This window comes from Dicentrarchus labrax, unplaced genomic scaffold (genome assembly GCF_905237075.1).
Source record: "Dicentrarchus labrax unplaced genomic scaffold, dlabrax2021, whole genome shotgun sequence".
NCBI classification, from domain to species: domain Eukaryota; kingdom Metazoa; phylum Chordata; class Actinopteri; family Moronidae; genus Dicentrarchus; species Dicentrarchus labrax.
The window spans coordinates 882,668-907,371 of record NW_026136707.1 but is presented as its reverse complement, the minus strand read 5'-3'; the positions used below and the strand labels follow the sequence as shown (position 1 = coordinate 907,371).

Here is a 24,704-nt window from a genome sequence, read left to right as displayed (position 1 = left end):
GAATATCATCAGACTTATCCTTTAATAATAGTTTTTAAAAAAATACTTTTTTTTGCAGTGTACAGTACTCTTGCTTTTCTGTTTCTTTCTCACGGGCGCATTCCAGCAACATGACAAAACGTCACGACTGTTGAACGCGCCCTCTTCTTAAACTGGTCACATTCCAAACTGCTGCTTTGCAACGCAACAGATTCTCTGAAAGCTGCGGAGCTGCACCTGTGTGTGTGTGTGTGTGTGTGTGTGTGTGTGTGTGTGCATACTTTAACGGTGCTTTTAAGTAATATTACGCAAAACTGTTAGTTTAGTTGTTAGTTTCTTTTTCATATTGATATCTTGTATACTTTTAAACACTAGATGTACTTCTGTATCATAGGTTTTAATTTTTCAGTGTATTGTTACTGATTTCTCAATTAAGCAGTTGGGGGTCCTGGGGGGGTCTGGGTGTCATGACAACAAGACTCCAGCAGACAGCAGCCTGTTCATGCTGCTGAGGTTAAAAGTAGAGCTCGACTCAAATAGTCACAGTCAGACACTGTGTGTATAAAAGGGGGACAGCAGGGACTTTCCCAGCCCTAACACACACACACACACACACACACACACACACACACACACACACACACACACACACACACACACACACACACACACACACACACACACACACACACACACACACACACACAGTATTCCCTTCGGACAGGCAGAGTCAGGGCGTGTGTGTGATAGCAGATAGCAGTTCGCCATGACGCCGCCTCCAGACGACAGCGGCATGTGACTCTGCTTCATCTCAGTCACACACACTCCAGGGAGGCACACGCACACACACGCACACACACACACACACACACACACACACACAACCCATGAGCTAAACCTGACAACAACAACAACAAATGAACACTACCTCTCTAACCGCTCAGTGGGAGGGAGAGAGGGAAGAAAGGCGGCAAGGAGAAAAAACAGTTACAGCGAAAAGAGGGGTGATGGAGGTAGCGGGAGAGAGAGGATGTGGGGGTGTGGCAATGGAGGGGAAAGAAGGGAAGATAAAGATGTAGAAAGGAAAGAGAAGAGAGTGGAGGAGCTCTGCTGAGGAAAGTTCAAGGGAAGGAAGGGTAAAGGGAGGTAGAAAACGGGAGACATGTAGAAAGAGAGAGAGAAAGGTAGGAGGTGGTGAATAACAAAAGGCAGGAATGATGTAGGGAAGGAAGCAGGGAGAGGTGAAGTAGGAGGAAAGAAAAAAGGAGGCAGATAATGAGTTGTGGCTGGAAAGAGGTAGAAAGAGAAGAAAAGAGGTATGACGGAGCTGTCGGATAAGGGAAAGAGAGAAAGGAGGTAGGGGAGGAAAGAGGAGGGAAAGATGGTAGGAAGAAATGAGGTAGAGAATGAAGAGGAGGTATGGAAGGAAGAAAAGGGAGTGAAGTACAGAAGAAGGAAAGACAAGGACAGAGGGGAAAGGAGGAAAGGACGTAGGGATGGAGAGGGGAAGTAAGAAAGGAGGCAAGAAATTAGGTAAAAAAGAAGGAGGGAAGAGGCTAGGAAGGAAGCAAGGAGGTAGGGATTGAGAGAGAATGTACAGAGAAAGTGAAATAGTCCTCAGCAGGCATCTGACCAAAGAGATCACCTGTGTCCTGTTGACGCACAGTGGACCCTCCCTGCACCCGGTGTTTCTGGGAAATCCTATGACCCCCTCTGTGTTTGTGTGTGTGTGTGTGTGTGTGTGTGTGTGTGTGTGTGTGTGTGTGTAATAAGCACATTTGTGCGTCACTGACTGATGGGAATCTGTTGCTGGTTGCGTCGTGTTCATGTTTGTGGGTAAAGGAGGAGGGTGGCGGCTCTATGGTGACCCTGAGTTATGAAAGTTATACACACACACACACACACACACACACACACACACACACACACACACACACACACACACACACACACACACACACACACACACACACACACACACACACACACAGCGTGAAAGGGAGTTAGAGTGTGTGAGTGTGCGACTGAAATGTGTGTTTTTGCAGGTGTCCTCAAGCCAACACCAAATCCCCATACAGACACAGCCCGGGTACTGGGCCTGTGTGTGTGTATGTGTGTGTGTGTGTTTACACTATACTGTACTACTGATAGTTTTACTGGCAGATTTTTTCCTGCATTTTTGTGTGTTTCTATGTTCCCTACAGTCATTTTAACTAGACCCCAGATGCATTCCTGTTTGAAAGTAAGTGAGCAGATTTAGGGGTGCAACTATAAATTGTGGAAAAACATATTGTGACATGAAAATGTGACAGACATGGAGCAAAATATCGTTGCCTAAAAGTGCTGACAGGCATAAAAAGAAGGGCCGGTGCACCAAAATTACAAGAAACCCACTTTCAGTTACCTTGAGTTGTATCTAACAATGTAGATGGTGTTATCTGCTGAGGTTTCTGCCTTCAAATACAATGGAAGTAAATTGATTTTAAATTTGAAAAACAACAACTTATCTGTGCTCACTGTGAACAATTTTCCCTGGAAAACCTTCCTACAGTACAAATAGTCCCTACAATAAACGCTGACAGTAAGTTCTGGGAATTATCTGGAGAAGCTGTTTTTCAGATGTGAGTCTTCATGCTGTGAATACCACAACCACAATCCTGTTTACCTCCAAGTGTGTTGACGTGTGACGACATTATATGAGTGACAAAAATATTGTTTATTCCAGTTATTCCTGGAACAATATATTGCATAATCAAAGAAGTTATCTCGACAGGCCTAATCTCAGAGACAAAATACCTCATATATACGTAATAAAACCATAAGTATCTGCATGGATGGATGCCACTAGTGTGTTTTTTCTGTTGTTGGCTGAACTGACCCTTTAAAAAGAAGGTTCAACCTCAGATATTAAAGACCTTTTTTATTGTAGTATTTGTATTTTACAGTAAAACTAAAAGAATAAGAAGTATTTAACTAAACTTCTAAAAGTAAGAATGGTGAAACTCTGTTTGCACATGTTATGCCTAAAGAGAATTAAAGAAAGTTTGTTTTTGTTGTTTTTTTGTTTATTAAGCTGTGGACCCTGTATTTTGTATCTTGTTGAACTGTGAGATGGCTGTATCATAATACTGTGTGTGTGTGTGTGTGAGTGTGTGTGTGTGTGTGTGTGTGTGTGTGTGTGTGTGTGTGTGTGTGTGTGTGTGTGTTGTGTGTGTGAGTCTGTTGAAGCTTGAATAAATACACTCCTATTCTGAGAGTGTGAGTCACAGAAACATGTTGATGTGTCTGTGGCTTTATCTATGTATGTCCACTGTTTTGTATGTACTTTTCGTTTATACCCTTTACATGTGCGTGAGTGTGTGTGTGTGTGTGTGTGTGTGTGTGTGTGTGTGTGTGTGTGTGAGTGAGAGAGATGTCTCCTATTACGCGAGGCCGGGCGTGGGAATGTGTGGAATGCCGGGTGACGTCAATGGTGACATTCCCGAGCCCCGAGTCCCTGGACAACAGCTGAGAACCTCAAATCCAAGAGAGGAGAACAGGGAGAAAAGAGAGGGGGAGAAGGGAGGAGATAGAGCGGAAGAGTGAAAAAGAGGTGAAGGGAGGGCAGAAGAGAAAAGCAGAAGATGAGAGAAAAAGGTTGAGAAAGAAGGGAAGTGGAAGAGATGAGGGACAGAGAGGAAGAAGAAGTGGGAAGGAGAAGAAAGGAAGGGATGAAAGGAGATAGCTAGAAAAGTGGGACGAACAGCAAAGAGGAGGAAGAATTATGGATCTGAAACTTGAGTGAAAGGAAAAATAGAAAGAAGAGGGGAGTTAGAGTAACGAAGAAAGGTTAGGTGAGAAGGAAAGGAACTGGTAGAAAACGAGAAAGGAAGAGGCAGAGGGAGTGGAGGGAGGAGGGGAGCAGGCTGTCGGGTGGATCGGGTCACCTGAGCTGCGTTCTGGGATGAAGAGGTTTCATGTTTCGACGCACGAAGGAGTCGTGACTTTGTTACAGCGAGTTGCAGGTGATAGTGACAGAAACGCTCAACCACAGCACGAAAAACCACGACAGCAGGGCCAAAGACCCCGCTGCTGACAGAGGATGGAGCAGAATATTAGGTATCAGATAATATTATAATTATATTATAAATATTATAATAACGGATTTGTCAGAGTGGATCTACAGATATATACTGAGATGGAACAAGTCACAAGACATCCCAATACAACACAATGTTTCCAAAAAGTTTGTTTCGACCGATGTGTGGATAGTCCGCAAGTTCACTAGCAACTAACATCATCACTTTTTTTCCACACCTCGGTTCTTTACAGATGTGATATTCAGGAGTTATGGGATTATTCCAGTGCAAAACTTCACAGTAAACTACCGTAACACTTTAAAAGCAGCGTCCCAGTTAGACACAGGTCTCCTTTGCTAGCCTGGTGTGGCTACTGACAACTAAACGTAGATCTCAATCAGAGGCCCGGTCTGGATTTTATAGAACTTCTTTGGATGCATAAAACCAGTCAGGTCGCCTGCTTGAGCGATTTCTAAGCTGCTTAGATCGCCTACACAAATATGAACATTTAAACTTCGACTTTGTCGATATGGATGATCATTAGATCGGTTAGATTCTCCACAATTCAAACGCTCAGTTCATTTTACGGAAACCACGAGCCCCAAAGTATCGAATGACTTGTGATTAATGTTATTCAGTAGCCTTATTTTATACAAGTAATATTCATACTGGTTTAAATTAATAATCTGATAGTATTTCCCATCTTTGCTGTGCAGAGTTTTATGCAAAAGGAATTGAAGGCCTGTCCCAAGGCAGGTTGAGTTCAGTGACTGAAACAAATAAAAGCCCGGGCTATCAATGGACGGTTTACGGTTCAAATTTTTTAAATCCACAAGAATAAATACCTGAACTGATATTTGTTGAATGGCTGCATTTGTTGGGAACATCTACTTGTTGAACACCTGCTGAGGACCTGCAGCAATGTGCCGGTTTAACCTATCAACTAATGCTGAGAGTACCAACTCAAAAGATTCATGATAAGGTTAGGAAACACTGACTCATTAATTAACTGCAGTCATGAATACAACCATTCACTTGCCAAAACGTCGTTAAAGTTTGATTTTAACGGTCTCAACCACAAACACGTCATTGATGCATTTTTCCAATCGTAGACAAGATCAACACAGAAAGCTGGACCACTACCAAGCAACTCTAACAAAACAAATAAACTCTATATTTACTCTTGTATTTATACTTGATTGTGAGGGATATCATGTTCCAAAAGTAGTTTGATGTTGCGATATCTGCACTTCCTCTTTTTGATGAATTATGTGAACACTTGTGCATTGATCGAGGACAACTTTTAAGAACGCTGTTTCATAGAACGTATGTACTCTTTCATCAATAGCCTTCAAACACTAATATCAATATTGAAACTTGGCATATTCCTCTGATACAGTGCATGGAAGTTAATATAAATGTATTGATTTCTTTTGGCCTACCTTACCCCTGAGACAATATGTTTATCAAGTGAATATAGAAAGAAGAAAAAAAAAAAAACACCTTCCCACCATATCTATTACTACGGGCTGGCTGGCAGTATCTGTCCCGGCTAATGGGATTTAAGGGGAGAGCTCTGGCCAGTGTCAAAGTCACCTCTGAGGAGAGTCCTGTGCCAAGACAAGGGACAGTTGGATGAGGGGTGGGGGTGGGGCGGTAGATAATTCCAGAGAGAAGACGAGGGGGAACAGCTGAGAGAGACAGGATGAAAGGGGGAGGGAGAGGGTGTAGATGGAGAGATGAGGGGGGAGGAGCAGTGGGTGAAGACAGGAAAGCTGAGGAGCGTTGAGCAGACTGCTGTCAGGATCCCAGGCGGTTTCAGCGTTAGAGTAAAACTCTCACATTACTGACTCTAATATTTGGCTTCTGGCACTACATCAACCTAAATCAGCTGGTTTCCAGTTCAAGGTGTGACTGTTAAAAGTTTCCAGCCTGCCTGGTTTCAAACCTCTGAATCACCACCCACATCTGTGGTTTCTTCATCGACTTCAATAGGTCCAGTGTTGTGCTCGCTGATGGCTGTTTCCCCTGGTTGGAGAAACAATCAACCGAGAACGGGGACGTCATCTTCCTACATAGACTGGTAGCTACATCCTTGAAAAATGGCAACAAAGATGGGAACAGCTGTACAGGTTGTCCATTTACAGACATAACAACTCTTATATTTCTTTTTTTGTTGTGAAAAATGTTAAAGGCCCAGAAGCGAAGCGATGACTTCCAACTTTTTGCAGTACTGGTTATTTCATGTCAGAGATTTCTGTGTTTTTGTTTTTCTTTGTGCTCTTCTGAAACCAGGTTTCAGATAACTGCTCCTACCAACCACTACTGCAGTACTGGTGTTGACTGAAGAAAGCACTGGGACTGATCCGTCACTCGCTACTGATTGGTTAGGGCAAAACTAAACCAAATAACCCCCTTCCAAAGCCCCCTTCCAATCAACGTGAACATGGAGTCAGCTGTTTGACTGCTGAAATCTGCTCCATTTTTCTCCAGTCTATTTTTCTTTTTCTTTATCTAGTCCCAATTAATGTTTGTCCACAGCGAGGTCTGCAAACATTTGGACAACACAACAATACTGGATGCTTTTCAACGTGTAGAGCAGAACAAATGAAATTCCAGAATAAAAAATGAATTTCTTAAAATCTCAGCACATTAAACCCAAACTGCATGGCTGCATACCAATACGAGTAAATAGGAAGATGTGTTTCTGTATGAGTGCGATTCGGTGGTTCCAACTTGCAGAACTTGTTTAGATTATAGAACTATAACAGAATACAGGAATGAAGTAGTGCTTTAGCAGTCATCTTAGATTCATATTAAAAATATTGGTTATTGAGTGCCACAAGAGTAAAGTCATTTTGACATTATAATTGGAGCCGAAAAGAAAATCGATGACAAATGCTTTAATCAGTCAAGCAAGTCTGGAACTGGGTTTTATGGGTTGGCAATACTGGTGACAGGAACGCAATGTTGAGCTCACATTCAGGCATTTGTACCAGCTGGCACACCGGACTAGGTCAGTAATATTTCCAAATTTTTATTCAACTTAGTTCTGGTTTCCAGGACACATTCATGAAAACAACCCCAAACACAAAAGCAGCTGAGGAGGTTCTTCTGTACTTTTCTATCACTTTCTGTTCCTCTTTTTCGAACCTCTCTCCTCCTCGTTTCTCTCGTACAACCTGAAACCCATTCTGTTCTTTGGACTGTTTACAAGCAGCTTGTGCTGTGACCTTCAGCTGTCGCCAGTCAACAGGTGTTTTCGTGCTTTGTGTGTGTGTGTGTGTGTGTGTGTGACTGTGTTTGAGTTGTAGCACACGTGACTGCCTGTTGCCACACATAAAATATTCTGCGTCGCTCTGCCTGTAAGTCAGACTCAAAAATCATTTCCCTTTTAAAGCTTCCAGTTAAAATACAGAAAGCAGAATGGGGCAGGGTGGATGACATATTAGTGTGTGTGTGTGTGTGTGTGTGTGTGTGTGTGTGTGTGTGCCAGTACAAACTCAACTGTTCTAAAAAGCGTAGCGAATAAAGATACTACTTACGGACTGGACTCGGGCACGCTCCGTTTGAATTCCCCAGATCTCCTCCTAACAGAGCACCTGGGACACAAGAACACACCACGACCATTAAATACAACACCGCTGAGATTATTTCATATTAAACAGTTAATCTGAACAGCACTAATCTAAAAGGCTGCATGTCCCATTCTGAAAAATATCATTAAATCAAGTATGTCATTAAAAAAGCGCTTCTGCTCTCGACACTCACTTCACTCGATGAAGGACCATAATTGGTTTCAATTCTGCATTTCTAGCTAATTTCTGAGTGGCAGTTTCATCCGTTCTGAATGGTACTTGTTTCATATTTGGTGACTCATTTTAAATAGTGAAAAAAAATAAAGATTAGGTTGCCACTTAATGTTATTAAGATACAAATACAAAAGATATTAAAAAAATACAAGATTGTTGAAAATGCATGATCATTATTGGAAGTCTTTTTAAGATCATCGAGATTAAATAATGTCACAGAATTCCCTCTATAATCAGGATTCCCACACATCCTGCAAAACTAAATTCTCATATCTCCCGGCACACAGCTCATTAATGATCACATTTCTTGTTGCTGTGATAAATACATGCACAGTGAGGGTAACTGTATGTTTAATGAACTTTAATCTTCTGTAAAATAATATAAGTTCTACTCAATTTAAACTGTTACTTATGGGCTGTGGCCAAATCAATGTACTCAGTTTGTCAAAAACTGCAGTTTAAATGACCCTCTGTAAGCAAGTGCTGTCCTAGATTGTCAAGAAAAACTCCTGGAAAGTGATAGTGAAAAGAGTGGGAACCCTGTATAATATATGGTGTGTTCTTTGTCGTGTTGGAATTGGTCTGGGTATCGTTTTAAAGATTTAGGTATCAGTGTCTATAGTAGCTGGAGTTGTGAGTATTGCAGTCTGGAGCAATGTGCTCGCTCTGGGGAACTGCCTTTAACCCACAACGCAGCTAACGTTAGTTACGTTACTTGCTGTGCCGTTGTTCGCACTAGATCGTGGTATTTGTCGTGATTTCTCTAGAATCACATACACCACCTTTAAATGTGTCTCAGAAGGCTCCACGCTTTAATAGAGCGCTCAAAGAATCGGAGCAACGGAGATCCTGCAGGGAAAACCAGTCCCACCCCAACACATTAAAGTACACATTCAAAGAAGGCTGTAAACCTTCACAACGCTAGGGCTTAGGAAGACACTGATACCAAAGTGGTGGAGGGAGCAAACGGCAAATGTCAGCTGGTAGCCAATGCTGCATTAATAAGCTGATGATACTGAGAATGAACGAGACAGCTGATGCTGAGCAGCTGACCTGGGTTCACTGGTCTGCCTGAACTAACACTATTCTTCTATCTTTTTATCATTTCAGTAAAACATAAAAAGGTATGAAGTCTAAAAAGTGTTACACTTTAAAGAGAATGAGATTAAAAAGGATTCCATGCCAACTTTACTTGACATTCTTCAATATTCGATGCTTTGGACACATTTAAATAAAAAAAAAAAATTAATGAACAGCCAGTCCGTTTGCAGCTACGGGTGCAAATTAGCTCATGAGCTAACCCCGCTTCATTTACACTGACGTTCTGTAAAGCTGTACTGATCAATATTTTTATAAAAAGAATGGATCACATGACTTTGTGTGATGTGAAAGGGACTGAATGTGGTGATTTATCACCCGACTCTACAGTTCATCTCAGTTCTATTCAGCTCTTCAGCGTCTTCTAGTTCATTGGCATTTTTCACTTTGGCCCACGACTTTACTGTTTTGGTTCAGTCAGTGTTGTGTTTACAGCTTGTTCCACTGAAAATAAAAATCAATTTACAATGTCAATGTAGATGAATGTGCCCTGCTCCTAAACAACAACAAAAAATATTTCTATGCAGTACAATATGTTTTTATACTTCTTTTATCTTCATTCTAGCAAACATTTTTCTTCCAAACAGCAGACAGCATTTTTCTGCTCTGACACTTATTTTCCCTGTTGCGATACAGATTCAGTTTTTGGCTCAAACGCTCTTCAGAAAGGCAGAAACTCGAGGTCATTAAGGGTGACTGAAAAATATCTGGCTGGACGGACGCATGGAAAAACACCAATAAGCAAACATGATGAACCCAATACATCTCTGGTAATGTGGGATGCATAGCAGGGTACAGCGGAGCATTTGCACGGCTGAGGTTATGAGGAGGAGGAGGAGGGGAGGGAGGGGAGGGGGACGCGTCCATTACTGCTATGTGAAACCCTCTTGCCTCGGAGAACGGCATGTTATGAAAGATGCTGTAATGCATTTGTTGCGCGTTACATCACCTAATTCTGACTTACAATGAGATTACGCTGGTCGGAACAAAGCTTGATAAGTAACCTTGTCTGAGACGCAAAAATGGGGCACAAATCCTTTTAGTCAGAGGGTGAAGGATTGGTTTGCCACACAGAGGCAGCGGGTGTACGCAGGAGTGTACCAGCTTCAGCCAAAGAAATGATGGATTTCTGTCATTATAAGGCGGTGTGCACTCACACAGACTGGACATCAATACACTGACACACACTTACTTGTTTGGTCATTTTGCTGTTTCTCAGCTCAGAAAACTCTCTATAAAACAGTTGTTACATAAACTCGACATGAAGAGGACAGCAAAATAACACCTATTACACGTTATGAAAAAAGGTCTTTAAGTAAACTTCATCACCATGACAACCGTGTCTACAAAGGTGGCTCAAATCATTCCAGCTATGAGACAGTCTGCATGTATGGAAGATGCTAAAAGACAATTATCTAATATGCCAAAGGGAACGGATTTGATAAACATGACCACAAACTGTACATAAAGGAAGCCGAACACAGGAAGACTGTACTCACTGAGCAGACACAACTTTAAACAGGGATATGAGTCACGCATATGAATGTGATATGCTATAATCCTCGTTTGCCAACAGTTAATAACTAGCTGATACTGGCTAGCAGGATTAGTAGCTTAATGTTACTGAGTTCTCTATGGAGGAGATGAGGAAAGGAAATCAACAGAGAAGCCAAATTCAAATTAAAGGCCTAACATTGTCCAGTAACACAATACTCACATGCCCATATGTGAATTAAAAGCATTAGTTGTAATTGTTCCTCCTGTCAATACTGGCCGTAAAGACATCTCAATGTAAGTGATTGGGGACAAACTCTTTGATCTCTCTGCGGCCAGTATGGACTGGAGGAACCCTCAGAGTCACAACACTGCGTTCAATATACATATAGGCATGTGAGCCTTGTTTTAAAAAATGATCCTTTAAACACTGAATTTAAATGGAACTCTGAGTTTCTTCATGTTTTGAATATTGTCTCCATTTTGCTGTTTCTCCACTGCAACAGAACACCTGTCAATCAAACAGTGTGGGTGGCACTCTGAAGTCTTTTTCCTTCAGTCTTCTTTTGTAGAAGTTTGGAGTTTTTGTCTTTTTTCTTCTTCAGTTTGTTTCAAACTGCTGTTGCTGCTTTTGCTCATCAGCTGCTGTGCATCAGGGGATTATTGAAGGAGAGAGCTACCAGATCACTTGGCATTTAAAACAAGAAATGGATAAAGCTGCACTTTATACTGGTCGGATCAATCAGCAGCTGAGAGTATTGAAACTGGACATTCATTTCTATGAAAAGCCCACAAATGATTGATTTACGTGACCTCCGGCATGCTGCGGAGCTGCACAGAAACAGTTTTAACCAAAGCAGTCCAGCTGTGTTTCACCCCGTCTCTTACCTGCGCTCGCAGGTCGCTGTGGTAACCCTGGCGACACGGTGTTCCTCTGCAGAGCTGGTTGCTGTGGCGACAGGAGGCGGGGGTCTGTGAGGGTGGAGGTGACAAAGGAGGTGGTGGTGACCAGGGCGCCGCCGGGGTTGTTACTGAACTGGAGGGCTGCCGCCGCTGCTGCGTTCTGATTGGATACTGGCACGGTGACTGGCATGGAGAAGGTGGGCTGTGGGACTGTAGACTGGTGGAGAGACAGGAAGAAGGCGGGGCTCAGATGTGTGCCTCCCCACACGCACATACATCATGTATACAGTAATGGACAGGCGATCAGTTAGTGATCTGCAGCAGCGCAAACGAGCCCGCAGGTGAGAGAAACACACAGTCACACCAACAAGAAGAGTCTTTCCAAAACAGATGAGACTTTATATCATTATATAAGACACCACCTGTCCAACTCCAATGTTCTAATATCATATCCTGTGTTACAACTGCAAAAATAGTAGTTAAAAAGGGAAAAATATGATTAGCACTGCCAAAATCTCCATCCTATCTGGTTAATTTAGTCTCTTAATGTGTCTCATTTTCTTAAAATAAGTGAATATTAAGGATTAAAATAAGTGAAGAAATGAATAGTAATTTCTAGAAAACAAATGTTTTTATTTGTTGGAAATACTGAGTCCAAAATGACTGTTAAAGGCAATTTCTCAGTTTTTTCAGTTATCATTATCAGGATGATATCGTGATATCGCCTCATGCCTAGAAGAGACTTTTTCATGCATACACACATTTTAAGTTTAATTAAAATAAGTGAAGAATTGTATTATTTTAAAATCATTTGAAAACACTAACTAACGCTCAATGACATGAAATCACACTCCCTAAATAAAATAGAATGACTTGAGATCAGTTACATCACATCACATCTGTCACCCTTTGTTTTCCTGTCAGGATTCACGATTGTAGCAGGAAATAAATTCAATCAACAAACAATATATAAGTATCATCATTTGTATTCCATTAATTAAACATATGCAAAAACATTGTAAACAATTAAAGTTATAAAGATTTTCTTCAAACTGTAGAAAGAGTGTTTTGGAAATTAACTCTTCAAGCAAACACACATTGAATGTCTCTCTAACACACACACACACACACACACACACACACACACACACACACACACACACACACACACACACACACACACACACACAGATGCTCAGTTTTAGCATGCAAGGTGGCTTGGTGGAGAGGCCAAAAAGCTGTGTCGCCTTTCACATCTCATGCCAGGTTAAAACTCTTGTCGCAGCAGCGGGTTATTGCATCGTGTTATTGGTGACATTTCATGGCGTGCATGTCACATTCCAGCTACATCCCACCACCCCCACTGAAATGTGCTCATCCACCGGGATCATGAGGACAGACCCTACAGTGTGTGAGATGTTGCTGAACATATTAAATCCGTATGCAGGAGTTTGCTTCATAAAAAAACATCTTGAAGCCTAATGCCTCATCTAACACACACGAGGTTCCTCAAGTAGACTACTTACTACTTTTTATTCTTTACTACTTTAATTTACTATTTTTATTTTAAATGGGCTACTTCGTCACCTGAGTTGACTTCCGAAAGTAGATGACCAGACAGTCCAGGGGCAAAGAAATCAAGGGCAAGGACCTCGGGTTGTCCAGCCATCCGACCCATTTCACCCTGTTCCAACTCAATCTGAGAGAAGGACTTCTATATATAGAATATGGGCCAGTGCTGCACTGTACTGTACTCAAACTGCCTGGGACCCAGTTTAACGCAGAGGAGGACGAGGGCACCTTCCTGCCCTCGATCTCTGCCTCTTTTCCCTCTGCAATGTTTTGTAACTTTTTTTTTTTTTTTGAGGGGGAGAGGAGGGGAAAGAGAACAAAAACATGAAAAGATGACTAAAGCTGAAGCGGATGCTATCTTGTCTTTGGTATCGATTTATTTTAAAGGGTGCAAAATGTCTTAACTGTTTAGTAATCATTTCATAGGAGTTTTATTGAAAGAACTACGCAATTTGAATCTAATTATAGGGAAAATAGGGATTTCCTTGAAAGAAAAGCTTAATTTCAACCCAAATACATATTTATTTATTATTGAACACTTCTCCTAGAATAGTATCCACAGTTACATAGAGCCAGAAAACCTTGTGGAAATTATAACAACACTTTTACTGCTGTAAAATGAAGCACTATACCCTATGTTTTATGATATTTTATTGCTGGAATCTATTCTAAAGTCTGTACTTTCAATCAGTTGCCAAAGAAACTCCTGATTCTTCCAGCTTTCTAGGATTCAAAAGAAAATTCACCCATCGGAGTGTTAAGAGGACGTTTGCAAAGGAGAGCGCACAGACAGAGCTGTAGAGTAAGTGGTGACCAGGGCAGGTGAAGATAGCAGCTAACAGCACTGCACCACTGCACACCGGCCAAGCAGAGAGTAAAGGGAGGGGATGGATAAATGGAGGGATGGATGAGGGGGGTGAAGGGTTAGTGCAGAGGGGACGGAGGTGTGTAAACACGGAGCATACAGCACTAGAGAAGATTTATCCTCACGGGGCTGAGGGGGGACGGGGTTTGTCTACAGCCTGACACATTTCACTATTTAGGTCTTTAGTTCTAAACCAGAGTGGCTTACAAACAGGACGGGCCTCAGTGTCTTTGCTGAACACGAGGGAATCGAACCTGTACATTTACGGTTACATTTAAGACTATCTAAGACTTTTTTAAAGACCATTATGAATGCAATGTAAGACCTATTTTATGACCATACATGAATGATATGAAGGAAAATCAGTATTGGTTCCATGTCAGTTTTGTACACATTTTTTCCAAAAACGAATTTATTGCAATTTAAAATGCATCTTTATACAAGTGATGTAAACTTCATTAATCCAATTATGTTAAAATTATATTAAGGACATTTTTATGGCCTAAAATTCAGATTATTGGACTTCTTAAGACCTTGCAGACTGAATGGTTATGTTGTACAAAATTAAAGAATATTTTGAAAGAAATAAAGACTGTACATCCGCAGATATGTTGGTTATTTGAAATTCAGAATGAATAAAGCATCCAGGCGATAGGGCGATAGCTAAGACAGTGAAGTCATGTGGTTTGTAATTTCTCTGAAATTTAAAAGGTTTATAATGAAAGTTTAAATTTTACAATTATACACAGAATTCAAAGTTTGGGTTTTTCTTAGGGCCAATTCCAACATTATTTAAACTAAATGTGTCTGTTTATAGGAAAAAAACTAGGTTGATAAAATATACCTTAATTATTAGCGTCAGATCATAAAGACTGCATTTACAGAAAGTATATTTGAACGATTAAATTAATGATTTTAAATATTTTAATAGTTTGGTTGGGTGTATTTCCTTGGAGGGACTTGGATTTATGACCTCTATTATTTCTATTTCTGGCCCTGTTAGCATCAGTCTAACTGTATCAGGAATCTAATCATTCTCCCTCTTACCAACTCATTTCTGCATAAGTTTGTATTTGTATGTAAATATTCAGCAGTCATCAGCCAGCATAGATGCTTGTTGATTTGAAAGATATTTCCTGCTGGCTAGTTAGTTACGTAAAGCTTTCTCAAGGCTCGCTGTGCTGACAAGTTCTGATTTAGAGACTCTTTATAGAACTGAAACTGCAGCCATACAGTCCTCTTTAGATACCTCTCTTTTCATCGCCAGTCTGTAATGGTCATAACAAGACCTCCATGATGGTGCCAGCTCCTGGTTGCTAGGAGATTGGTGACATAACTACAAAACCTCTTCACTTCTTCTCTAAATATGAATGTTAAACGTGTCCTCCTCACCCTGCTCTGCACTGTGCTCCACTGAGCATTAATCCCTGTTTTTGGCAAATTACAAGTGAATTTACATCTACCCACTCCAACTTCATTTAACACCCGATGCTCCTAATAGCAGACAGGAGGGTTAATTGGGCCCTGCCCGTCATCCTGCAGGTTTAACACAGGCACAGAACCTGTTAGGTAAATAATTGACTGGGAGCTTTCCCAGAGGCTCGTGTGAGGAAGCTGAAGGCCTCTTCTGTGTGGAGAGAACAAAAAGAGGGGAGAGAAAGCTAACCTATTTTCCCTCAGAGGAGCTCGCTCAACAAGGGTGTGTTTCCTGGATGCAAGGGTAAATCAGAATGAATTTAACTCATGGCCTAGTTTCCCTTTTCCTCCCTCTTGTCCTGGAAGCCTTTGAAAGTTTTTTTTTCAAACTTTAGTATTGTCACATCGGATTTGTTAGCAGCTGTGGATCTGAACACAGAGGCAACATTAGAGAAGTGTTTGGGCGACCTTTAGACGTCACAGCAGATGACCAGTAAATTGGGCTTTTGTTGCGTTCCCTCATGTGTCTCCATCACTTTTATTGCCTTCCAACTGTCCCAATATTTGAATATTTGAAAGAAATTGCCTTCTGAGTCTGATTCAAAACTGTTTCATCTGCAGCTCCGAACACAAATGATTAAACGGTGTGAAATTACAAAATGAGCCTCGCAACACATAAATGCAACGCCTTAGAGAATCAGCTCGATAAATTGTAATATACTGAAGGTTGTTAATGTTTCTAGATGAAAACATATTCCTATACGGCTGCTTTATTCTCCTCACAGGAAAGCACTAAGAGTCTATTAAGACAAATGGTCTCTATATTCTACTGAGGTAACTCACATATACTGTATAGGTATAATGATTATGAATTACATTAATAATGATTCATACATTAATCTCTACAAATTAGGGAATTATTTAAGAAGTTAATTTAACCACAGTTTATATAACAGCTGTTGGGTGGTTAAAATGTCATTTTGTCTCTAACAACTTGACCTGCTGTCAATTAGAATGGACATTTTTATATAGCTATTATTTTACCAAACGTCTTAAATTTGAGAGTATTTTCGAGTATTTTAAATGACATTAAATGCAACAGCACAGAAAATGCCAGAATCTATTGATTATTCAATGTGGAAGCCAAAAATCTGATGTGATTAACTGTGCAGCTCAAGCAGCATTTTTAGTTCCATGTTTCACATTCATACCGAGCCTCTACAGGAGACATACAAGACGTTCGGCTCTTTGCTCAAGGGCACCACGGCGCTAGTTGTTAAAGGAAGAAATCTATTTCTTATTTAATTTCCCGGGCACAGAATCTCAGAGCCAGAAACAGATCAAACAAGAGACCCTCCGGTAAAAAAAAACCTCGCCAACCACAGTGCCAGTGTAACAGGAACAGATACGTTTGCTCGGGGCTCGTCTAGCCAAGTGTCCCTCGCCACTTTCTCCCTACCTCAGGAGGTATTTTAGTACAAGTGGGATTAGGCTTGTATATCCCGGCCCCTAGCTGTCATGCTGGGGATTATGATGCTGAGGGGAGGAGTGGTGGGTGGTGATGTATGCTTCCGTTTGCTGGTGCCCTGTGAAAGGTGTGCTGGGCAAACTGGGCAGGCTGAGATGGCTGAAGGGCATTGTGGTGGTGGGGGTGGGGATGCTACCCGCTAGCGGCGTTCGGCTAGCATCCAAATGTTGGCGCCAAGAGCTGTGGCTCTCCAGGGGCGGTAGATTGAATTCTACTCTTCTGTCGTGGCAGATGACAGAGGGGCTCGTTTTCTCTGTTAGGCCTGCTCTGACGAATGTGAGATGACGGCAATTACTAATAGTAGGAAAATAGGAAAAGTCCAGTTTTGTATTATTATTTATTATTTATGTAGTTTTGGTCCTGATTGATTGACAGTTCTATCCGATGGATGTCTTTAATGGGTGTTCTGGGTGGGTTTACCTCAGTTTCACTGAATAATTATATTTTAACACATTAACACTAATGCCCCCTCGCTCAAAGAGGATTAAGGATCCGGTTGTATGCTCTCTGCCATGTATTGTACTTATTATAATGTTCTTTTAAAATGAGAGTCTAATCTATCAATGCATTTATATGTTCACATTTATATATGTTTTATAGAAGTCACTGAAAGTTGTAGTGCTCGTGTCCCGCAGGCAGAAGAGTGGCCGCCAAAGGTTTTTTTACAACCTGTCTGTCTGACTGTTTCTCCAGATTACAACAATTACATAAAAAAAAACGAATTATCAAAAAAGATGACCAGAACTATGAAAATAAGTAGTATTGTTAAAAAAAGTAGTATTTTTTAAAAAAAAAATGTTTCCGTAACACCCCATGTATGATTTAAAGAATAACCGCTGTCCAACTCTCCTCCAGCGCCTCAACATGACTGTGTCCCATCCCAAGTGACCAATCAGAGGAGCAGGCAGACAGGAAGAGGGGCTGTAAATTGAGTGCTACTCATTAAAGTGACATTAATGGCATTATTGAGCACGGAGGAAAAATGAATCACAGTGAAATTGGCACAGGAGTGGAGCGGTAAAAGGGGTTTGGCAGAGTGCCAGTCAGGAGGCAGAACCTGGATAATGTCAGGAGCACATCCAGTCGCAGGAGCAGGACTACACTGGGACCAAAGTGACCTCAGCAATACTGTGAATGACGAGCAGTTAGCAACTGTACCCTGGCTTTCTTTCTGTTACCTGCCTAATGTCAGGAATAAACTCGGCCCTGGTGCGTACAGCGTGTCTGCAATTGCACACTTGTTTCTTTAGTGTTGCTAAGTATTACACAATTGGTACTTTCAGCCAAGCAATCCGACCGCTCAAAGGCATGCTCCAAACGTGTTGATTATTGCCATAAAGCATTTCCCCCTGTGATATCGGTTGCTATGCCAACTTTTGTGAAAACTGGGGACCTAGTTAGCACTCCTCTCCTTCTGTTGTTTATTCTTGTACATTACTGAACTTGCAGAGGCACCAGAAACAGTGTATTAAAGCCATAATACTCCTGAGGATGCTCTTCACTGTGATGACTGTAACTTCAGATGAATAATCACAGTAAAGCATGCCCTATTTGGTGTTATACTGCTTTTTCTAAGGTTTTCCAACTCACACAAAGTTATATCTGCAGCACTGCAAAAAAATGTTCTTTGTCTTTTTCATTAAACAAGATATGAAATCTGTCAGCACAGCTGGAATGTGTCACCAATGTGCATTTCAAAAATAGCGTAGGAATGGTCTTGAAATAAGACAACCTGTGCCATAAAAATCAAAAATTGACTTTTGAAACTTCTTAAAGAAAGGTAATTTATAGTGAAACTGACAAGGGTTTTAATTAAAGCTTAAACGACTAAACTGACTAATCTGCAACTCTTTTGATATTTGTCATTTTTACACATCACTTAGTTCCAGCTTTTAAAATGTGAGGCTGCTCGTATTTGTCCTGTATGATAGTAAACAGAATATCTTTGGGTTTTGGATTGTTGTTTATAAAAGAATTTAATCTTGGGCTCAGATTTTTTTTTTTAATTTCCTGACATTTTATAGACCAAACTATTAACAAATCAAACAAGAAAATAATGCAGGCTAACTGGTTTTTAAAGTTTGCCCTCAGGTCAGTCAGGCCGGCCTCTCTGCCCTACCTCTCTTGCTCGGGCACACACCATCAGAGGGGGTTGTGGGTAGTGATTTGGTGGGTGGGGGGGAGGTGCTGTTGGTGAGAGGTGAAGTGAAGGAGGTAAAAAGGGTGGGGAATGGTGAAGGCGAGTGCTCTGTGAGTAGTCAGGCCGCCATCAGCAGCCGGAAAAACCTCCGGCAGCGGGGTACCAGCATGAGGAGGGGGCGGGGTTACACAGAGGGGGTGGAGGGGGGCACGGTACTCACTGACAGCCTATAGTTCTGCATCATTTTATCAAACTCCTCGTCAATTTTTTTGTATTTCTCCTCAGTGCGGGGGGTGAGGGAGAAGGGCTCCTCGGGGTCTGGGCTCTCAGAGTCCCGGTGCTCTTTCTTGTTCAGAGCCTTCGTTCCCCAAACAAAAGGAGAAGAGGGCAGACACGGAGAGAAAGAGAGGTAGATAGAGAAAGAGAAGAAGAGAAAGGGTAGGTTAAATAAGGTGACAAAAGTGTGACGGTACTCACGCCGTAGCGTTTGAAGAGGCTGTCCAGGTCCTCGGTCTTGCGGTACTTGTCTTCGTTTAGCGGGCTTTGGTCGATGGAGTCGTCCCCGTCGGGCTCGGGGCTGTTGCAGCCGTTAAAGCCTTTCTTTCGCAACGTCTGAAGCGTTCAGAGAGGGGTAGAGGAGGAGAAGGAGGAGGCACATTTACATTTCATTGTTCATGCACATTTTTGGGGTCACCACTTAGATTTTTAAGACACACTTTGATTTCACACAAACACAAATGACCATCTTAAATTGCACATGTCTGCTGACTCCCACACTGTTCATTGTATGAAAATGAAGCAGTGAAAATCAGATGGAAGTGTTTGACCCTGGTGATAACATGCAAGGATGTTGTGGTTTTTTTTTTCTAGACGCGTCTTCAAGAAGTAGAGAAAGGGCCTCGCAGAAAACACATTCTCAACCTCTGATAATCCTTGATTGATTTGTGAGGTCAATGTTCATAACATCTGCCGCCCACGTGAAAGCAAGTTATTACCACTGAATCCGAACTTGCTCACCCAGCAGGTGCTCTCGGGAAGTCATGGATTAAAAGGGTGAAGAAACTACTGACTAAAATTTCAAATAGAGAAAGCTTTGAAATCAAAGGATGTGGCTTTAGAAAACAAGCACCCCCATCTTTACCGAATGCAGAAGATCTGCTGTAGCTGCCCGAGGCACTTTTACAGGGCGAGAAACTATGTATAAACCCGAGCTGCATGTCAGAAGACATACTGAGGCATCACACCTCTACACACCGGCTAATCAACAGTGTTACTAATTGGTGTGAAGCTTTGCGCTGAGGAAAGTGGTTGAACGAAGCAAAAGGGTAAAGGATGTGTTAGGAAGCACGCGGTGGTGTTAGCGCCATGGCTAACGGCAGTCAGGTTGTGTCAGTGTTAGCACACTTTGGAAAGGGCGAGAGGAGAAAGAGGGAGAGCGGGGGATAGAGCGAGAGAGAGAGATAGAGGCTCTTATTTTGAGAGGATTCTGCTAAACGAGATTTGCCGTTAAGTAGCTTTGCCTGGTGGGCCCTTGACCACACAGCCAAACAGACGGATCCTCGCAGCAAAATGGATCTTAAACTGGAGCTGGAGAGCCGTCTGTGGTCCAAATACAAGCTTTAGCCCTGAGTGGCATAAGATGAAGAAGAAGAAGAAGAAAATCCCTCGGCTTGAAATCTATCAGCAGAAGGAAATAAAGACTGTAGTACGATCAAATCATTTCCATCTGTATTTGAGTCCTGAAAACCTTATTTCCTTAAAACACTTAAAAAATCTGTCAGTGCAGAAGAAGAATATTGCATCAGGACAGACTTCCTCAGCTTTTTTCAAGAATTTTAAACTTGATTTCGAAACAAGTTGATTTGTACTGGAAACAAATTAAAATAATGAGTTTTAGTTATTAATTAACAAAATAAGACTTTCAATGCAAAGTGATTTTACATGTTTAAGCTACAAATCATGTGTTCTTTATATCATGGTTAACCATGTTGTTGCATTTAAAGGACCAGTGTGTAGGTGCAGATCTCCCTCCACATGTGTAGGAGGAACTATGATGGCCCTTTCTGGAGCCAGTGTTTGGTATGCGCTCTGGACTACTGTGGAAACGGCTGTTCAACATGGCTCATTCTAAGTTACCAAAAACATAACGCTTCATATTTTCAGGTGATTATACACTAATGAAAACATAACTATGAATATTATATTCCATTTCCGCCAATAGATCCTCCTAAATGTTACAACCTGGAGCTTTAAGAATTGGCTTTTTTCCTGCTTTTCTTGGCATCCATTGGTTTCTACTCAGTTATGTACATTATGTTAAGCTATTAGCAGACTCTTAACTTAGAGCAGCAAGAATTGATTTTTTTTTTTGGGGGGGGGGGGGACTTAGGGACAATGGAACCAGCTGTAAACCCAATATTGACATATTATGACCTTATGAAGGTGTTATGGCGAACTTGTTGGCAAACAGCTACCTATACTCAATTCATAGTTAAAACTAACAAACTAACACAAAAACACTGGTTTGGTTCTTTAAGGGCTCGATTACAGACAAATACTATACGAATGAGATGTATTAAATCATAGATTATCCATTAGAAACAAAGTACTCTAAGACCATATGCAATACTTCACACACCCTATATTTTCTTTAATTAATTATGCTGTGTCAAGTCTGACTGCAGTCTAGTGGTGGTCTGATTAAAACATAAGCACATGTTCCACGACTCCCACCGCGCACAATCAATGCTAAGTGAGGATGATTCAACTGCATGCAATTCAGCCTCGGAAGTAGAGCTGGCGGTAACGCGTACCTGCAAGAGCGCCCGACAAAACCCAGAGGAGGCAGAGACAGAGATTCTTTTAATTTCGCATGAATTAGTCTTAAATCCTCAAAACAGGTGAGGGCAAGAGGGTAATGATGCCATGTGGATGTCGGGGTAAAGAGACTTGCAGTTTTAATAACAATAGCACTCTTTGATATGAATCTCATTAAAACTCGAAGCCATTATTATTATCGCAGTGTCAAAGCTGCGTTTTATCTACCCACAGAAACGGGTTATTAGACAGATTTGTTCCAACACGGAGACAGTCGCCTGATTCAGCTGTTCAGTCTCCCCAGAACAAGTCAGCGCTCTGATCTGCAACTTAATGCAAATTTAACGCACGGCAGCCGCCACCACATGCTTTGTTGTCCACAGTTCATAGAAAACACACTCTGCAGTGATAGTTGGTGTGCAGATATGTGCGTGTTCTGACCTAAAAACCGAGGGAACAAAAGAACCATAGGGAAAATAAAATAAATATGACTAAAACCACTTCAACATGACAATGACGGCATGTGACACAGGACTGCGTGGAGGATGTGATCGGGGCGTGGACCTCCTGCCCCCGACTGTCAGGACACAAAGAGATAAAGAGCCTGCAAACAAAACTGTGATGACACTGGAGCCATGTTGGTGCATCGTTCACATGTACTGACACACACATGCACACACATTTGTACTTCAAAACTTGTGAGGACATGATGATACAGTGACATAATTCTGGTCTTCTGTAACCCTAATGTTGACCATCGCAACCACATGTCTTACCCCAACCACAACCCAAACCATAACCTAAAAGGATAGTTCCTCTTTATTACTACTCTTCTATTTATGTTTGTCACACTGTGCTCAACAAAAAAGATTGCTGAGACTCTGGAACATGGGAACAATATTGCGAGTCTGATACGGCAAGAAACACGAGCAATCTGATGATCAACAATTTTCCAAAAACACTTTTTTGGAGGTGAATCTGAACGTGAGCACCTCTAAAATGTTGCTAATAATTTTTCATTGAGCTGGAACTCAATGATAAGTATCGTACATCAAAGGGTGTGTCAGGTGTTGTTGGTATAATGGCCACAACCGGTACTGCAGGTCACATGATGCAAACTGCCGCAAAAACACTTCTTACCCATCCACAATCATTATGGAAGAAAATGCTAAGAAATTATGAGTAACGCCTTCCGAGCACAAATTGACTCTTAGGGAGATTTTAACCATTTGGTCCAACAAAATATAAAAATTCATGAAGACTGAAGGGATTCGTGTATGCAGGGAGTCATCAGGAAGTCAATCTCAAAGAAGTTTTCCTAATACATCCATAGTAAACTGTGTTGGATGTGCAAATTGACCTTTTTCCCACACTCTGTCTTCTAAATAAGTTTGTGTAACCTGGTAGGTTCTGATCGTCTGAGTGCTTCTTGACTGGTTAACTGCATTTTAGAAAGGTCGCACTGTTCCCAGAGCTTAGAAATTAACTTGAGTACGATGTTATATTAATCATAAATCCAAGTCTTCTCTCAACTCTATCCCCAGACAAGAACATCAATATTGGATGTTCCTGCAAACCCCCGGATTATGTTCAGTGATGTTTGTTTCATCAAATGCCAGCTTTTTTCAGATTCTTACTTTGTACAATACCCGCACATGGCAACTACTGTATGGTTAAGGCAAGGGAAAATTTGTGGTTATGGCAAACAAACTACGGTTATGGTAGAATTAGGCAACTAAAAACACATGGCTGAGGCCAGGGAAAGATCGTTGTTATGGTTCTTAAATAGGCAAATTAATCATACACCTCTGACTGGAAATGAAGTTGCCCATCTGCCAATCCCGAACTCCACACTTTTACTTTCCACCCACATCCTGCACTGGCACTAGAAGTGGTTACTGGACATAAATCGGTACTGAATCATCCAATATGGACCGAACTCTCCTGGAGACACTGGGCTGACCCTCATGCAGCCTTTCGACGAGGTGAGGACCAGACAAAAAGTCTTCGCATTACGATAATGTCCTCACTCTCAAGGTCTACAGCTGAAATTGCTGTTCCTGTAAACACAGCGCACTTCCTTTTTCGTCTCTATATTCCTTCATTGCACAAACACACACTGGATGTATTTCTTTATCTTCTCTCTTTCTCTCTCTCTCTCTCTCCCTTTTTCTCACGTAAACACAACTGATATTTTGTGAACATTACGGTGCAAACATGGGCATCTTTCCCTTTCTTTCTCTCTCTGTTTCTCTTTGTTTCTCTGCTTGCTCTCTCACACAGTGAACATTTGTGTTACAGTACATTCACATGCTCTCTTTCTCTCGCTCTCTCTCACACACACACACACACACACACACACACACACACACACACACACACACACACACACACACACACACACACACTCTGTAGTCCACTGATCAGCTTGTCTCTCACTCAGTCAGCCATCTGTTCACCTGTCCGTCGTCTCTCTCTCCCTCTCTCTCTCTCTCTCCCTCTATTGTGTTGCCAGGGTAAGATTCACCCTGCAGAGCACCACGCCGGCCTGTGACTGGCTGCGGCTGCTGACAAGCCCCGCCCCCCACCTCCCTCCCTTCCTTCCCCTCTGGCTGGCTTGCTCGCTCGCCCACCCGCCTGTCCGCCCGACCTCTGTTTCCAGCTCTCCATGAAACGCTGCTGCTCTCTCCCTCTTTTTGTCTCTCTCTCTCTCTCGCCTTCTCATCTCTCGGCCTACCACCTTTAACGCAGCTCTCGCTCTCTCACAGAAAAGTGCAAAGTCTCACACTCATCCTTCTGTGTTTTTTGCCCTTAACATCGCTCCCTCTTTCTTGTTATGTCTCCATATGCAAGGCTCCCTGGTCGCCCATTTCCTCTTTCTCCTTCTCTCTCTCTCATCGTCTCTTTCCCACCAGCCTCTCTCTCTCTGTCCTCTTTTGCCCTGCTCTCTCGCTCTCTCTCGACCTGTTCCCAGAGCTTTCCCATCATATTTTCTCTCCCTCTTTCATTCTCGTCCCTGCTC

General features: G+C 41.9%; 1 protein-coding gene across 10 annotated transcripts in view; it reads right to left on the bottom strand.

Annotated features, from left to right (window-relative positions):
* Positions 1 to 24,704, bottom strand: part of mef2d (myocyte enhancer factor 2d) — a 104,498-nt gene that overhangs the window by 23,763 nt on the left and 56,031 nt on the right. For 7 of the 10 annotated variants that reach the window (XM_051405703.1, XM_051405710.1, XM_051405706.1 and 4 more), the window contains exons 4-6: positions 19,086 to 19,223; positions 11,330 to 11,561; positions 7,583 to 7,639 (exon numbers count right to left, since the gene is read on the bottom strand). In XM_051405703.1, coding sequence (XP_051261663.1) covers positions 7,583 to 7,639; positions 11,330 to 11,561; positions 19,086 to 19,223 — 427 coding nt within the window. Of the gene's footprint in view, positions 1 to 7,582; positions 7,640 to 11,329; positions 11,562 to 19,085; positions 19,224 to 19,342; positions 19,478 to 24,704 lie in introns of all 10 variants that reach the window. The other 3 variants (XM_051405705.1, XM_051405712.1, XM_051405713.1) reach the window with 1 other exon arrangement.